This window comes from Pithys albifrons, chromosome 3 (genome assembly GCF_047495875.1).
Source record: "Pithys albifrons albifrons isolate INPA30051 chromosome 3, PitAlb_v1, whole genome shotgun sequence".
Classification (NCBI taxonomy): domain Eukaryota; kingdom Metazoa; phylum Chordata; class Aves; order Passeriformes; family Thamnophilidae; genus Pithys; species Pithys albifrons.
In genome coordinates, this window is record NC_092460.1 from 38,304,364 (window position 1) to 38,319,040 (window position 14,677).

The 14,677-nt window shown below is 39.9% G+C and overlaps 1 protein-coding gene across 1 annotated transcript in view; it reads left to right on the forward strand.

Annotated features, from left to right (window-relative positions):
* The window catches only part of BORCS5 (BLOC-1 related complex subunit 5), a 64,895-nt gene that overhangs the window by 33,198 nt on the left and 17,020 nt on the right, over window positions 1–14,677 (forward strand). The window contains exon 3 of the mRNA XM_071551429.1: window positions 8,558–8,715. Within this exon, the coding sequence (XP_071407530.1) occupies window positions 8,558–8,715 (158 nt within the window). The remainder of the gene's footprint in view (window positions 1–8,557; window positions 8,716–14,677) is intronic.

The following is a 14,677-nucleotide window of genomic DNA, read 5'->3' on the forward strand; positions in this document are numbered from 1 at the left end:
AGCCCTGTAAATCTGATTATCTTATCTGTTTGCAAGTATTTTAATATCTTTTATTCTACTGCACATAGATGTGCAATTATTTCTTTTCAGTAGGTTATATTAAAGTGTCCCTGCATGGATAATATATGGAAATGAGCTCTTTCTTTCAGCTAATAGCAAGGTGCTGCCTCCAAACATATGCAAGCAGCAATGGTCAAGGAGCAAGACTCTATCTTTAGGGATGTAATTTCATATGTTTCTTGTGTGGATCTTTTTTTGGTACTTAGGAATCTTGAAAGTAGTGCCAGAACAATCTTCCCATGCAAACAGCAACAGGGAAGGCAACTATAATAGTTAATCTATGCCCATTGAGGCCAGAATTTATTTAAGAAGCTGACCAGTCTGGGTAGGTTCTACCTGAAAGCTTTAGAAGTGCTTGATAAGGAAAGTTGTGGGGTTGATTGTTTTTTAAATACCTTTGGAACACAGAAAAAATCTCAGATACTTGAAAAACACTAGTTCTTTTTAAGCTAAAACCAATATTGTCTTAATGAGGGTAAATTAAATGACTGCATTATATATGGTATATCACTGTATATTGTTATATACAAGTAGAAAGTGTTGTCTACTCAAATTCAATGAGGAGTAGAAGAGCTGAAAAAGTTTTACTATCTTGGATTTATTCTATGAAGAGGAGTATCATAAACAAATGAGGGTAGCAAGAGGAGAAGTTGGGAACAATTGAAATAAGTTTCAGGCAGCACAAGTGGTTTTGAAGGACAGTAGAGTCAAAAACAGTGTAGTTAAAGCAGTGTGAAGGAACCTGCAGACAAAAAGATACCTACACACCAAAAGCCATCCAAAAAAAAACCCCAAAAAACCCCACAAAAGCAAGCCAAGCAAACAAAGAAACAGGCAAAAAGAATCTTGTGTTAGGAGAGGAAAAGTTTACAAGCCTCTAGCAGGTTAAATAGGAAATCATGAGGAAGCCAGAACAGAAATACCCTCAAAATGGCTTTCTACTTGTGTATATTTAATAACAGATTTTTAAGTTCTCTAGAAGCTTGCTGAAGAGTCTGTGAGATTGTCCTTAGGATAAGACTTTCAGAAAAGCTTCATTCTTTACAAGGATGAATGAGAAGTGTTCACAGAACAGGTTTTAATAAACATGGTAATGTACATAATGATAAACCTCCAGAAACAGGTACCAGAAGCAGGAATGCCTCTGTAAAGCTGACAAGCTGTTGTTATTTGTGGTGTGTAATATGTTGCTTTAATTAACCTTGGTCTTGGGAGAAGAGGTGATGAGGTGCAGTGCAGTGCTCTTAGAAAGTGTGTTGATGATAAGTAGGTCCTGCAAAGGGGTGGCAATTTTAAAAGCAACTGGTTTGTTAGAAGTGTGACCATTAGACTCTGTAGAAGAATTGACTTGGCTTTTAAAGGGAGAAATCAGACCTCAGGTTAGAGACAATTGAACATTATTTCAGAGGTAATCAGAGAAATTAAGTTATTCCTGGGAGAGGAGGCTTCTCAGTGGGGTGCTTGGAAAGATACTGGGGCATTTGTTCCACAAATTTCTGTTGGGTCACAGCACAGCTACAGAGTAGCAAGTGTAAAGCAAGTGAAAAGAGGTTTTTTTCATGCTGTGTAAATAAGCAGCATACTGCCACAGGATATTGTGGAGATAAATATATACATTTCAAAAAGGATTAGTGAAATTCAGGTATCCATAGCTTCACTGAGCACAGTATTTTGGGCCTGCAATAACTGGGAGGCAATAAGGTTGTAGAGAGAAAGAACTGATAAAGATGTTTCTTTTTCTAAATGCCCACTGTTGTCAGATGTTGGAAGCAGCATTCTGGGCAAGGTAGACTTCTGGTCAGATTTAAGAAGATGTAACTTTAAAAGTCATCTCTTATTCCACAGAAAGCTTGGTTAGCTGATGGCAGCAACCCTTTCTGGCCTTAAAATTCGTAACAATACTACATCATCATGTTCTTTGTTCTCTGTAATAATAAATTAACTGCTATGAACCTGTTTTGTAATGCCTGCTGTTACTGATTGAAAAGGAGATTGACAAGTGGAAATACAGAAGTCAAAAAGAAATATTCATACTTTTCAGGTTGGAAAGTGCTCAAGGTGTTGTTAGGATTGCTCATTAAAGTAGCAGAAGATAACTCTGGTGGGGCAGTATGTTCTATATGTATATAGAATCAGTATTGTGATGCCGTGAGCGAACCCAAAAACAGGACTCTGAGCCAAGTTAATGTGGGATAAGATAAAAAGGTACATTCTTTTATGTCCAGGCTTAGGGCTTTTAGAAATACATGATGATATCTCTGTGCACCCCCGAACAGAGGTTTCCATGGCTTTTATAATATGATCCTTCCAATAATTAGTTTACACGTTTCTAAGTCCAGCCCCAGTCCCACCACTGTGCCATCCCCCAGGATTTGGGGCTGGGGTCGTGGGACCCTCTGTTCTTCATCAGCTCTTCTTCCTCAGGCTTTGGAGTTCTTCCAGCGTCCTTAGACTCAAGGTTGTTGGTTTATGTTTGGTCTCATTCTGCAGGCCTTTCAGATAGTCTTCATCTTTTCTGCCTTGACGAGAGCCTAAGTAGCTAAAAGAATTTGAGCTACTAATCTGTGGTAGGGGTTAGGATATATAAATAATGAACTTAAGCTGTTACAAATGTGAATACTACATTTGCTACAGCTGCAAATACTTCTAAAATCTATAAAAATGAAAAATCAGAAACCTCTTCGGCATCAATTGCACGAGAAGCTTTTTTTCAGCAACCTCACTTCTAGTCATAAAAATGCTTTTTAAGCTAAGAGCTTTCTTCTGCTCAGTAGGATGTGATTTCTTGGAAGTGTATATTGATATGGCAGTTAAAATGCCACCCTGATGCCTGATCTCGTCTGGTCTCCGAAGCTCAGCAAGGTCAGCCCCGGGTAGCACTTGGATGGGAGACCTCCTGGGAATACCGGGGGCTGTAGGATCTAGTCCTGAGGACCTCACTGTCACCATCCAAGCTCGCTTGGCCGTGGCAGATGAACCTCAGGAGTTAAAGGGTGGGGCCAGTTTAGCACACGCTGTGCCTGACCTGAAAAATCCACTGTGCAGGCTCAAAGGACACACCCAGGTGGGGAGAGCCCTTCCCAAATCTTCGTTCGCAAAGCCTCGCCATACATACATATCGATATGGAACCAACAAGGAGATGACTAAGTAGGAGGAAAATGGTTTTAACATGCCTCTGTTTTGCCAAGGAATATAGAAACAATAACAGATTTGTCAAGTCTGTGGGTGAGCTCGCCTTGTAATGATACATGGTATTTCTCTATGCAGAACATACTTGGTGCATTGAGTAATTTTTTTCAAAAGCACCATTGTGCTGCTCTTTATCTCCTCCATGGGCTTGCTGTTTACTGATCAGATGTCCCAGAGTAGGTGGGAGATCTTGACTTCTCTTCATCGTGGCAGGCACATAAAGTGATCTGTCATCTTATTTGTTTTCTGGTGTAATTTTATAGCCAGGACTGTGCATGTTTGGTGGTTGCCAAAGCATTTTTGGTCCATGCACGAAAGCTCTACAATAGTCCCTCTCCTGTTTCACCAGTTTTGTTTTCTCCAAGCCGCGACATCCCCTGTGCTGCCTTTCCTTACCACACTGGGGTGGATATGTTTTATCACTCATGTCCGAGCAGCCTCTTCTCAAGGTTTCAGATAATGCAGAGATGATTCCTGGTGAACTTCCTTCTTTGAAAGAAAACCAATAGCTTGAAAAATGAGTATTCAATTTAATAAGAAAGTAAAGCTTTAGGTGCTGTTTTCTTTTCATTCAAGAACAGAAATGTGCTCTTGGGGCCCAGAAGTAATAATCTCCCAGAAGAAATCACAGGAACACCCTTTCCTCAGTGAAGAAGAGGCAGTACCTCAGTGGTTAGTTGCTCTGAGATCTGCTGGTGACCAGGTTCAAGTTCTGGATATTTTGGGAGCAAGCCTGAACCATTCAGTGACATCTGTCTCTCCCCTTTTTGGCACTTATAAGAGTGACCTAATAAATATTTTGGTGCAACAGATGTGACCTCTTACACACTATGTGTAGAGCAGTCACTGAGGGTTGGGCCTGTTCAATGGAGAGTTCAAAATGTAGGAAAAGTCTTGAAAAAGGAAGCAGTGGTTTTCAAGAGGGCAGTTGTTTAATAATACATTATATTATTGTCATATAAATAAGGTTTGCAGTGCTGGCCATCTCTCTGCTCTAAAAACGAAGTTATCTCAATGCTGAATTGCTAAATCCTCTTAGATATCTCCTCAACTTTATGTTAATATAGGAACAAAGGATACCATTCACATCCTTTTTAACTCCCTGCTATTTTCTGTATAGCGCTTTTAGTTCAGGATTTTTTTCTGTGTGTTTCACATTTTTCATTGGCATAGGGAAGGATGCTGCTGTCCTGTAAGTGCCAGAGCTCATGGAGGAGGTATTACATTAAATCTGTTTGGGCTCACTGCCTGCTGCAGTGACTTAACAAAATCATAGAATTGTTTCGGTTGGAAGGGACGGTTAAAGATCATCCAGTCTGACCACTCTTCCATGGGCAGGGACATCTTTCATCCCCTTTCACTATTGTTGCAGATTTGGATCTTAATGGAATTCTCTCTCCCCACCAACACAGAATTTGGGACCTAATGCCCTATCCCCCATGCCACTAGATAACAAAGGAGTGGCCAACTGCTTTGAATTCCAATTTGATTGCTGAGAAGGTGAGGGGGGAAGGAGAGATTTCGCCGAGGGGTTGGACGTCACTTTTTGGTCTGCTGCGGTGAGTGGAATCCAACCATTTGCTGGAGTCAGGGAGGCCTTTAGAGGGAGCTGAGTTGCCCTGGTTTTGGCCACCCACAACCCCAGCTCAGCTCTGATGTTCTGTGTTGCCTATCAGAGGGAGAGAGGAGAAGGAGAGAGCCTTGGATTCTGCTACAGATCCCTTTCCTGAGGCAGCTTTCCGTCTGCAGAGGAGTGGTTGAGTCCTACCACTACCAGCCCCTGTCCCCAGCCTCTCGTCCCTGACTGGAGAATGAGGAGAGGACTCCTCATTGCCTGCCAGAGGGTTCTACCCCATCCTCTTTTGTGACCTTCATCTCCCATGTGAGTTATTCGGAGGAGTCAGCACCTCACACCTCACATTTCGTCTTTGTTTTACTGGGGAATTGCGAATGACTTTGCAGCTGGCCGAGGTGCAGCAGCGACCCTTGCTGTCCATAAATATAATTGCACTAAAGGGAACAGAGACAAAAAATCAGTTTTGTTTAGAGGGTTTGTTCTTTTTTCGGGGCGGAGGGTACAGTGTAGTTGTTTGTTCTGTCCTAGTTTTGGTTACATAAATATATATATACATACACATATTTGTTGTTAATAACTGTTATCCTTTTTTTATACACATTTTTGTGATTAAAACGCCAAAATTTCAATGCTGTGGTGATTTTTGGGGGGAGGCCCTTCTTTTCTGGTCCATATAAATATCTTAGTTTTCTTCTAAACTAAGACAACTATAGGTTGCTCAAAGCCCCATCCAACCTTACGTTGAACACTTTCAGGGATCGGTCATCCAATTTCTCTGTTCCAGTGCCAGAATATCCTTGTTGTTAAAATGTCTTCCTTAGGTCCAATCTAAATGTCTTCCAGGTTAAAACTACTGTCCCTTATCCTGTCACTTACAGGCCCTGGTAAAAAGTCTCTCTCTGTCTTTTTCACGAGTCTGCTGCAAATATTAAAGGCCATAACAGCATCTTCCTGGTGGTTTCTGTTTTTCAGGCTGAACGACCCCAACTTCCTCAGTGTTTCCTCACAGGAGAGGTGCTCCAGCCCTCTGACCAGTTTTGTGGCCCTCATCTGAACTTGCCCCAGCAGATCCCTGTCTGTCTTGTGCTGGGGGCCCAGGGCTGGGTGCAGTGCTCCACGTGGGGTCTCACAAGAGTGGAGTAGAGGGGAATGTTAGTTAAGAAATGTTGGTGTTTATAGCATGGATAGTAAGTAGTTACAGTGACCAACAAAAAATGATTGATCAACTTTTTGTCAGTGGGCTTCAATGGCCTTCTTTGTGCTGTTGTGTAGTGTACTTTTCCCTTTCTTGCAATTTGAAACTAAGCTAAATTGTTCTCTGGCATTGTCAGCATGACCCCAGAGGTCTTTGGAGACGCTCGTTCCTTTGGAATCTTCCCACTCCGTCACCCAAAATAATACCATAGTCACTCTTGGAGCAGCATGATGTTTGTTTTTTATTTCTAGTCCAAACATTTGTACTGGATTGGATTTCCACCTCTGCCTTCATATGAACAAATTCCAGCTGAATGGGGAATGCCTCCCTTCAGTCGAGCTTGTGCTTTTCTGGATAGGGAATTAGACCATCCTTACAGTTTATTAATTTTTCTTTTAGCATTGTGTAACCTGTACAAGGTTGTAAGTCCATAAGTTTAAGTAGCATATTCTTTATTAGCTTGTTTTACAGTCCTGAGCCTATTCCTCTTCAAAATTTTCACAAGCAACGTTAAGTTGGCCTAAGTACATACTTCATGTTAATTAAATCTCCTAAATAAGTGTTTAATTTTCTTCTTCCTCTTCAAGTTGGTGAGAGATTAGTAATAAAGAAAATTAGTGGTTGATAGCATCATGTATTTGATCAGGGCTGAGACAAGATAACTGCCTCAGGTGCACAGTGAACTCTTCATTCCTATGCAAACATTCAGCATATTAAAAGTTGACAACATTATTTGAACATTCACCCTGACAAGATAATATTATAGAGGATCACAATTAATGAAATGAGGAAGTACTAGAACACAAGCATAAACATTTTTTACAAGTCTTATTTCCTTCAGTGGGTTTGTTCCATTGAAGTTTTTTTACTTTAGCTGAAAGTAGACTTAAAAGATTTGCAGCTGATGTTGATGAACGTAAGATTTGTTTGAGATAATTCTTTTCAAAACAAAAAATAATTTGACTGTTGCTGATACAGTGGTTTGAGACTAAATGGTGAAATGCCTGTTTCCTCTCCTGATCTCTTGACTGAGGTAGCACAGCTTTATTGGACAAGTCAATAAAACAAAACTACCTTTTTTCTTTTTTTCCGTCTTTAAGACAAGATTTTATGCAGAGGATAATTGAGCATCCTGAGAGAATAAATTTACTGAAAAGTAAATGTACTTCATTGTATCTGATGAAATCGTTGTCCTAGTTTTCATTTTTGTCTGCATATGTTGTTGAAGAGGTTTAACTTTCTCATACTCATAAGATGCTTTTGACTTGCATCTTGGTTTCTGTCTTGTTATGTTTTTGCAAGAACTTGATGTTACCAGTTGTAGCTTCCAATAGGCATGGGGGTCATTCAAAATACTTTCCATTTCCCACTGAGGTACATTCTTGGAGAACTTTTCTAGTCCAAATGCCTGGCATTTATTACTTTCTAATTGCTTAGTTTGATACATGATTATGTTTGCTGTTTAATGTCTTTTCCTGCCTGTAAAATGAGAGTCCTAAAGGGCAGGGGCATGCAGTGACTGAATTCAGTTTGCATAGCCTGATGGATGTTTTGGGAAGAGCATATTGTGGGTATGTGCAGTTTGTCATAGATGGTGTCCCAACAAGAAAAAAGTTGTGCTAACGCTGAAGGAAAATGAAATGAAAGTGAGTAAATGAAGTAGCAAAAAAAGGATGGGATGGCCTTAGAGCTTAGCATCATTTTTTCCAGCAGCTGTGGGGAAGGTGGTCAGTGTGGCAAACACATGGCTGAGCTCAGCAAATATTCTTAAGTTGCACTATGTAGGCAACAGGTAATGGGCAGGAAAAATTTCTCTGGATAATTCCGTTCTTCTGGGTATTACCAGTGTCCCAGTTTTAAGTCCAATGCCATTTTTTTCATTAGCTTTTTGTGAAACCTGGTCATGCCAGTAGGTGAGGATCTTAATTCCATATATCTTAATTCCATATTAAACAAACAAAAAAATTTATTGCTAGTCTTTGAGATTGTAAAGAAAAATCTTAGAAGGTGAAAGAGTTCTGAAGCTTGAAAAAAGGCAAGGTAGACAAAATACAGATATTTCACCTAATAAATTAACTTAAGGTGGATCTTTTTTTATTCAGGTTTGTTTTGGGGGACTAGTGAATTTTTAGAGCTCTGGTTTGGCTGTGATTGTATGAATATAGTTTGAGTCCAATGCTCTTGTGGGATTGCAGGTCTCAACTCCTTCCTCTTCTGGCTTGCATAAATTAGGAGAGGGCTCATTTTTCACAGTTTAGGATTGCTTATGAACTCGCATATCATTGCAAACCAAGCTGATGTGTGTTACAGACCTGCATTTAGAGTCTGTTTAGGTTCTGTCAGGGAGGGCTAAGCTCTATGGCAAACTGTTCTTTGCACTGCTACGAATTTGAAACACCCATAAATTATTCTGAATTAGTTTTTCACTACCTCTCATAAATCTTTTCTGCTGGGTTTGTTCTGCTGTCTCTTGGATTGCAGCTGAGCTAATTATATGAACAGCCAGATTAACTCTGGTCCTTCCTTTACTTTGTAGGACTGCTCAGTGGGCAGACCTCTCCGACCAACACCAAACTGGAGAAGCTGGACCCTCAGCAGGTGCTGCAGCTGTGTCTGCGGTACCAAGACCATCTCCACCAGTGTGCAGAAGCAGTTGCCTTCGACCAGAACGCGCTTGTGAAGCGGATCAAGGAGGTAACTGCTCTGCTGGGTGTTCTTGTCGTGGGGAGAGGCTCAGGGCTGCACACTGGGGAATGCAGATGGTTGCTTCGGATGGCTGTGGGTCACTTGCAGCACTCTACAAAGTAGGCTCTGTAGAGAAGTTTCCAGATTGTCATTGCAGTTACTGTTGGGTTTTGTTCATTGGTTATGCTCTGATTCCAGCCTGTAAACAGTGGCTGTTCTTTTGGTATGGCAAGTGCTGCAAGAAACTGTTGAAGAGGTGAAAGGTTACTGAAACTTGTAAAGGTAGCATTCTTTATTTAGGTCTGTATAGTATATATTTTATTATGCCTCATGGGTAGGCTCTAATTTAAGGAAAGAAATGGTTGTCTAAATATCTATGGCAGGAGAAGGTAGTACTTCAATGGATATGTAGAGGTAGACTTGTTTTCAAAGCCCTTAACATGCTGTCTCATTTCTGATATGTGTGGCAAAAAGGCTTTCCTGTGCTCCTGCTTTTACCAATAAACTATCATTTGCAAAACCACTGGTTTGTTTAAATATTGAATTACACTGTTTGGGATTAAATTAATTCCTGGGATGAGCATCCTGCAATTGGATTGTCTTTCTCATGTGTGGTTATTGATGCTGGAAGCAGTAGGATGGCTGGCAAGCTTTTAGTGTGTTGGGTTTTTTTTTAAGTCATGAGAGGAGATGTTGTTTGAGAGTGTTTTCTCAGATAACTCCCAGATGTGTACAAGAACTGGTGAATGCTGCATCTGTCAAATGTCCTTAAGACCAAATACCTTTCAGAATTAAAAAAAAAAAAACTGAACACATGGTTAATTTTAATTTGTGCAGTATAAATACTGACCTTGATTTGTTTTTGCTCCATTGGCTTAGAGTTAAGAAAATCCCACATGACAAAATGAATAATAAATTTGACTTATGGGCTGTTTCGAGAAGCTGCTGTCATCATGAAGTTTTAAGTCCAAAATAACATGGGAGCCATTGGAAAGGTCTTTTTATTTTGATATACCAAGATCTGAAGCCAGCTATTACACAAGATGTAAAGATATTTGCAGATGTTGGTGACTGAGATCTCCAATCTCAGAAATAAGATTTAATTGCCAGCCTAATGACAGTGTAGTGCATTAATCCAAGCAGATTGTAATTATTTTGGCTTTTAAAGTGTGACAGGGAATATTGACATGATTTAAAGTCATTGTAGATTCCACCAGTACAATCTGCATTAACTGGGCTTGCCTTATGGAGGGCGAGTGGCAGAGTCCCTTTCAAATTAGCTATGGTAGTTTTCTTCCAGTTTGTAAGGTTTGTGCTTATTTTTCATCTAAAATAAATAGAATTATGATACTGATATTCTCACTAGCTTCTTCATAACACACTCCTCTGACAAAGTGATGGAGAAATGGGTGGTTCTGTAATGCAGGGAACTGGTAAGTCAGTTGTGGTGGTTTTTTGGTTTTTTTTCCTGTCACAATATTTAAGTTAATTCAGATGTTTTCAATCCCTTTGCCTTATCTAGTGGGTTTTTAGTATTCATTTTCCTAATAATTTTTAAATTGCATTGGCTGTTCTGCATGTGTGCTCTGGAGGAGCTGGGTGGGACCCAGCTGGCTTAAATAATTCTTTCCAAATTGTTTGGGCTCTACTTGATGAACTAAATTGAACCCCTGGTGACAGTTGTTAACAACAAGGGGTGCAGCTGAACCAGAGCAGGGTATGTTTCTTGTTGCAAGTGTAGACAAAGGAAATTGCATTCGGCTTCACCCTTTTGTCAGGAATGATTTAGTTTTGCCATGTACACAAAAACTTTGACTGCTAGTAAAGAGAAAAAATGAAAGAGAAAATAAAGTGTATTGTGAAAAGCATAATGTATGCATGAGCTGGGACAGTAAATTCTTTTATCCTCATTTTGGTAGCCAGTATTTCCCTTTTCCTTTCTTTAACACTGTAACCATTGAAGTGTTTTTCTTCTGATAACAGACTTATCAAGTGACTGATGTTTTAACTTCCCTACAAACTGTTGGTGAGCTTCAGTCCTTAATTTCCTACCATTTGTCTGAGGTATATTCACTTTTCAGACTCACTGACTATACTCAATGAGTAATAGTCCTGCTATATACTATGCTACACTCATACTGCCTGCAGCCAGGAGTGGTTTTCTGAGTCTTTCCTTCACAAAATCTCCCAGGGCAAATATCTTTTGTTCATTGTCTGTGTCACTAGGAAAAAAGTTTCCTGGATTCTGTCAAAACTCCAAAGTACTGTTGTAAATTTATTGGTCCTCAGTAACTCATAATTGACTGTGGTGGTTTGTAATTGGCACACAATCTGAATTACAGTGGTTCTTAACAGGAAAGAGAATAAACTAAGGAGAAAAAGAGAAGTGCTGGCATGACAGTGGTTACTGCAGATATGAGTAGACACATCGGCTTGTTCCTTGACTTCAGGGAACAAAACAGTCTAGGTTGTTCTCCATTCCATTTCCTACTTTATCCTGAATTTCTCTGCAGTGTGTTGTCTGGATCCATGTCTGGTCCTACATGTAGAACCTGTGTGGCTTCCAGGTTGCTGTGACTGTTCTCTCTCAAGGAGAAGAAATACATTTACCCAAGTGTTTCCTTGAAGGGGAAAGAATTGAAGATGTGATTGAAGGTCATTGACTCAGGTGTCTTTCTTCGGCAGTTACAGTTATTTGTACCTGAATGAGCTTCATTTTGGAAGGAAGTGATTTACTTTTGACAAGAGGTTTTGTCTTCACTGTCAAAAAAAAAAAAAAAAAAAAAAAAAGAAGAGCATGTGCCAGATCAGTTTGAAGGGAAGTGTTGACCAGCCCTTAAAGTATGACTGTGGGAAAGCAGGAAATTAAGCATGGTGAAGACTACTTTACATGAAGTCCTTATCCATGAAGGGAATGTCTGTTTTGGGTGGCAGGGAGAGACTTCTGAGAGTCATGTGATAGGGGATGGTGAATAACAGGGAATGGGAAACAAGTAGAATAGGTAAAAGCTGGGGAACAGAGCTAAATTTTCAGAAGGGGCCCATGATTTTTTGTGCTTTCAACATAATAGTTTTAGCGACTTAAAAAAATATTATTTTTTGTTCACAAGGTACTAAACTTATCAAAAATTACATCCTACAAAATATCTGAAGGTAAGTATCCAAAAATTACTAGTCACACATCAAAATTTAGGCCTATCTTCTTTCTACGAAAGCAAAAGGGAATATGAAAGCCCTCTAAGCTCCTTTCAGAAAAGCTCTTCAGCATTTCTTACTAGACTTCCAGCATTGTCAAAGGGGATGTGCTTTGGAAGTATCCTGTGTACTTTTAAAGGCCAATGTACTTCCTGGGTAGCTGTGCTTAAAATGTATTCCAAAGTGGGCTACTTAGGCTCTTATGCTTTGCCCTGAAAACAAATATAAATGCAGTATTATTTGTAGCTTTTATTGCCATAGGAATCCCATACTGACAATAATTTTGAAAACAGAACACTTTTTACAATACAAGACGAAATCTAAAATGTCTCTATCTAAGCTGGCACACACCTATGGGGGTGAACCCCCCCTCCATTTTCAAATACAATAAATACTACTTTTATATTCTCAATAGTTAAGCAGCTTTTGTGCAGGCAGGCACTAATTTAAGTAATTTGGTTTGTTATTTATCAAATTGCAGTGTGTAGTGTGTTTCATACCTATAAGTTCCTCTATGGAAATAGATCATTATTTTGAACAAAATTCCAGAACAAGATGTGTTTGGATTTGATTTGGTTTGTTGATGTTGTTGAGTTTTTTCTTTACCAGTTTGCAGCAAAAAAGTAATTTAATGGGTTTCCCTAGTATGCAGTTAGGATGTCCAGAAATACATCCCTTAATATTTGGCAAATAAATACCTTTCACAGCCACACATTCACAACATCATGTCTCCCAATGTATTTCAGCTTTTTAAAATTATGAATATGAGTTGGATAATTATTTCCTATAATAAGCAAGTCTAGTGCATTTAACAGACTAACAAGAAAATCACTTTTTTACACCATGTTGTAGTTTATCTCATGCATTTAAGACTCATAAATTGTGATTCAGCCATTCATGTCACCAGATTTGCCCAACAATTTTGGGAGTTAGGAATTTCAGGGGTTTTTTTGTGAAGGTTGTGTGGCTTTTTTACCTTTATTGCAACTACTATTTTTTCTGTGACATAGAGTGTTTTTTTATCAGACACACCCATCACCTAGTGGCAAAGCCTTCTGTGGAATGTGGTGTGCAGAAGTCATCAGCATGGCTTTGTCCCACTCTGAGGGAAGGATGTGCTTGCTCTGGCCAGGGCCCGTGGCTTTAAACCCATCTCGTCTGAGGTGGGAGGGCTGCCCATGCCAGGGACAACTTGTGAAGGTCTTGGCACATTGCCTGGTGGAAATTTAAGGACCAAGTACGTTAAAGGTGGTGATAAAGGGAAAAACTGTCTGAAGTGCAGAGAACTGTTCCATTACCAGGAATGAATGAGACCTGACCCAGAAACTTTGGAAGGACATTTGCCTGGCTGATGACTGTGTCAATGCTGATGCTGTGAGAGAACCCAAAAACAGGACTCTGAGCCAAGTTAATGTGGGATAAGATAAAAAGGTACATTCTTTAATGTCCAGGCTTAGGGCTTTTAGGAATACATGATCACATCTCTGTGCTCCCCTGAACAGAGGTTTCCATGGCTTTTATAATATTGCCCACCCAATCATTACTTTACACATTTCTCAGTCCAGCCCCGGTTCTGCCCCTGGTCCCACCCCCAGGATTTGGGGCTGGGGTCTTGGGACCCTCTGTTCTTCATTTTCCTCTTCCTTGGGCTTTGGAGTTCTTCCAGTGTTCTTAAACTCAAGGTTGTTTGCTTATGTTTGGTCTTGTTCTGCAGGCCTTTGTGATAGTCTTCATCTTTTCTGCCTTGATGAGAGCCTGAATAGCTAAAAGAATTTGAGCTACTAATCTGTGGTAGGGGTTAGGATATATAAACAATGAACTTAAGCTGCCAGAATACTAGCACATTAAATCTACATTTGCTACAGCTACTGTGTTCCTAAAATCTACAAAATGTGAAAATCAAAAAATTAAAAACCCCTTCGGCACCAATGCAGTGCAGAATCCCATTAACCAAGGTTGCAGTGAGACTTGAGGTGCATATCTGCTGTAAGCACCCATAGTTTCTACTGTTCAAAGCCCCACAGTCACTTTTCTTAACTCCTTCCCTACCTGGGCAGAAAGATTTGAAGTGCCTGGGATTCATACCGTGCTCCAGGCACAGTTGAGCGGTGTCCCTTTAGAGAGTGGACTCAAATGAAGGGGAAGTTTTGTGGAAGTCGTTTTGCTTGGTCTTTGGTTTGGTTTGTTTCTGCTGAGTGAGGTGTTTATTGCCATTCCTGTTAGTTATGGTTTCTCTGTAAGAGGTTTCAGACCTGAATTTCCAAGACTATTTGTGAAATCTGTTTTCAGCAGACATGCCCTGAGAATAATGTGCCTTCTGACTAAACTGAATTAGACCAGCAGAAGATGAATGGCCTTGCCAAGTCCAAAGTGCATCTTCAACTTCAGCCCTTGCTTTAAGGCCCGTATTCTCATATGGATCAGACCACTAAGTTACCTTTCATCCCATTAAAGGGAAGACCTCAGGGAATCAAAAACAAGCCTGTTAAAAGAAGCCTGGCAAAAGCAAAAATGGAGATGCATTTAGTTTTGACACAGTATATAAAGATGTTCTAGATGAGGCCGTGTTAACTTTCAAGCAGAATTGAGCCTTTTGGTTCACAGAGTTGAATAAGCAATTCCTCAAATCCAGAGGAAGGAGCCTGACAATTCCTTACAATGTAATATTTCTGAAATGGAGAAGAACCTGGGTTGAATTGTCACTTGTATTTTCAAGGGATTTAATGGTTTTAGAAAAAACTAAGGAACATAGTGCTCTGTAAGGAATCAATACCTT